This window comes from Panicum virgatum, chromosome 8K (genome assembly GCF_016808335.1).
Source record: "Panicum virgatum strain AP13 chromosome 8K, P.virgatum_v5, whole genome shotgun sequence".
Taxonomy (NCBI): domain Eukaryota; kingdom Viridiplantae; phylum Streptophyta; class Magnoliopsida; order Poales; family Poaceae; genus Panicum; species Panicum virgatum.
The window spans coordinates 49,815,644-49,818,771 of record NC_053143.1 but is presented as its reverse complement, the minus strand read 5'-3'; the positions used below and the strand labels follow the sequence as shown (position 1 = coordinate 49,818,771).

Here is a 3,128-nt window from a genome sequence, read left to right as displayed (position 1 = left end):
CACTCAAGGGAGGGGCCAAAATTTACTTCTTTTCATTATTGAGGGGCAACATTTGTTTGTTAACGAGAAGTGAATAATTTCAAATTTTCAATGTCACTCAAGAAATCACTATAATTTCTAATGGTACTGAGGGAGTCAATATAAAGTCAATTCCCTTATGCAGTACTCATTTTGTGTGTGAGCTTCAATAAATGAAACTCTAATGACGAACAGTTGAGTGGCCGGAAGTTTCGTGCAAATGCAGGACCAAAGGTCATTCTCCCATATAAAAATGTATCACAGTATTTAATTTTCACACCTTTTTAGCTTACAATACTAGATACTCCACCTGTCTCAAAATATAAGCCATTCTAGGAATTCCGTGACAAAATTAATAAGAAAATAAAATGGTCATATTTGCCCCAATTTATTGCCTATATTTGACACTAATTGATTCTTGCATAATATATATACACTTTCTAAATAGAATAGGATAAATTAATTTATTTTTGGGGATAAATTTTGATTTTTTTTAATGTAAATAAATTTTGAATCTTAGAATGACTTGTTTTTAGGATGGAGGGAGTATACATTAGCAATGAGGAAAAAAATAGAAGGAAACGATGAACACCACTGGCTGTGAGTTGCTCCGCAAACACCAGGGATGACGACGGGCACAATAACATCTTGAGCTTTCGAAGTACCGTACCCATCAGGATGAACGTGGTTCCACAAGCTTCAAAGTAGGCCTGTAGGGATGCTGGGCAACTGTCTGCCGCAATTCTTCCTTGACTGTGTCGTCAAAGGATCCCTTGAGACTGACATGCTTGAGTGCAGTAGTGTGTTCTAGCCCAGAAAAGTTCAATGAGGACCCATCGAAACAGCGAACCTGCAGCAGTTCTAGCTCTTTCATCTCCCTATCATCAAACTTCACATGTAAGTTGGAGCTGCAAGCAATCTCGAGGACCTTGAGTTCACAGAATTGGATGGGTGTAGACCATGCCGCACCATCCGTTTGGTCACAAAATTGGAGCTCAACATCTTGGTCTATTTTGAAATGAAGGCGTAGAGTCTGCAGCCTCCTTATCTGCCCAAGGACCCGTAGGCAGCTCCAGTGTTCCAACTTCTCTACATGTACCTTCATCTTAAGGCGCTGTAGATTCCTTGGAGTGGTAATTTTAAGCAACCATTCCAAATCCTTGTCCATGTGGAGCTGCAGTGACAGTGACTCCAAGTGGACGTGGCCCTCAATAGCAGAAAAGAACCCCTTGATTTTTCTCCTATTGACGCCAGACACCCCAAGCTTGCGAAGTTGAGTTAGGTTCCTGAATAACTGCTGAATGTCCTTATCACCTGTGTCGCTGACGTTGATAACACCCAGCGTGTGCAAGGATATGAGTGCTGCCGTCTTTGTGGGCACCTTAACGCCATCACAAGCAACAACATGTCCATACCTACCCCTCTTTGTTGTTGATGGCTCCTCATCCATCAGCGCCACACTGGTACCAGCACGAACATACTGCAGCATCCGCAGCCTGCTGATGCTGACTGGAAGCTTGGCAACATAGGTGTGTCTGATATCCAGAGTCTGGAGCTGATTCAGGCCACCCAAGGAATCTGGGAGACAAGAAACCTTTGCACATCTTCTAATGGAGAGGAACTTGAGGCAAAGTAGATGCGCCACGATCTGTTCAACGTCATCATTCTTCACGTTTGTTTCCTCCAGATCGAGCACACGAAGCACTCTCATTCTGTGAGATATGAAGAACTGCCTCCACTCTCTAGAAACTGTCAAAGACCGTAGCCGTGAGAAGTCCAAGCTGTCGAGCACAAACTTGTCTCTCTTCCAGCTGCTCCCAATGGCCAAGTGCTGTCCTGCACGTTGTACGTTCAGACTGCTTTCTCCCTGCAGTACAGTGATTTCAAGTGGAAGGAAAATGTTCTCTTTTGTTTCCTGTGAGATGATGTAGTCGAGGAACAAAAAGTTGACTTGGAAAGAAGTCCCGCTCATGTTACTGGCCACGGCAGGAGTTTGTGCGGGCTTATCTATCATACCAAGGGCGCCAAGGTTGCCTAAGACCTTCTCCATGAATTCCACCTTTCTGTTGCTGTCAAGGCCCTCACAATAGCCCTCCGCGATCCACCGCCTCACCAAACGGCTCCGCCGAATTATGCTGCTTTGAGTAAAAAGTGGCAGATAGAAGATGCATTTCTTGAGGACTTGAGGACAAGCTTGAAAGCTTGAATGCATCGTAGTGAATACATCCCTAAAGCTGTCAAGCCCTTTGCTGGTCTTCAACTCATACATAAAGTTAGCATTCAGGCGCATCTCCTGTATGATGTTTGGTGCTTTGTTGAAGTAGTTGCCTAAAGCAACTATTAATTTAGGAAGTCTTCCGCACTTGTTTATGATAAATCCTGCTTCATCCATCATGTTGTCATCTGGGTTAGATGTTCCTGCGCCTTTAATTACCTATTGAGTGGAAAATATTAGAAGTGCATTATGCAAAAGGACTACCGAAGTGAGGATCATTAAATAAAATAACATACACATATGTTCTAAATTATAGGTCGTTTTGACTTTTCCAGATATATAGCTTTTGTTATGCACATAGTACACGCTATGTTATGATACATAGAAAAAACTGTGTCTAGAAAAATCCAAAGCAACCTATAATTTGGAATGAAGGGAGTAGCAATTAACCTAACCTTAAATTCGGTTATCATTGCAAGGTTTTTACATCAAACCTTTGTGTTCTTCAAAAAAAAAAGAGAAAAAGGTGCAAGTGCTTTTGAAATAGAGAAATTTTGTGTGAAGGAAAGCTTAGTAAGAGAACCCTGAAGTGTTTTTTTTATAGGAGGCAGGGCATGGTGTAGAAATAAAGACTAATCTAGCTAGCTAGTTTATATGGTTGGACCTGCCTCGGTTGATTATTTGTCTTAATTTGACGTGGTTTCAGTTGATAAATATACAATCTTAAGGGATGGAAAAGTCCAAAGGAAAATAAATTACGAGATGCCTCTGGTTTCAATAATTTAGTCATTAAGACATGTCTAGTGTGGGCCAAGGAAAAAAATTTCGGACGGAAAACACCGGTTTCTGGTAAAATTTACCGTTTCCGGTCGGTTCCGGGAAACGTTTTCCAGTC

General features: G+C 41.8%; 1 protein-coding gene across 1 annotated transcript; it reads right to left on the bottom strand.

Moving 5' to 3' along the window:
* Positions 1 to 691: 691 nt before the first annotated feature.
* On the bottom strand, positions 692 to 2,413 carry LOC120645892 (disease resistance protein PIK6-NP-like). The gene has a single exon (XM_039922610.1). It carries the CDS (start codon positions 2,411 to 2,413, stop codon positions 692 to 694), a length of 1,722 nt encoding a protein of 573 aa, XP_039778544.1.
* Positions 2,414 to 3,128: the final 715 nt, after the last annotated feature.

Coding starts and splice junctions, on each gene's coding strand:
- LOC120645892 (XM_039922610.1), bottom strand. CDS start 2,413: ATGATGGATGAAGCAGGATTTATCATAAACAAGTGCGGAAGACTTCCT.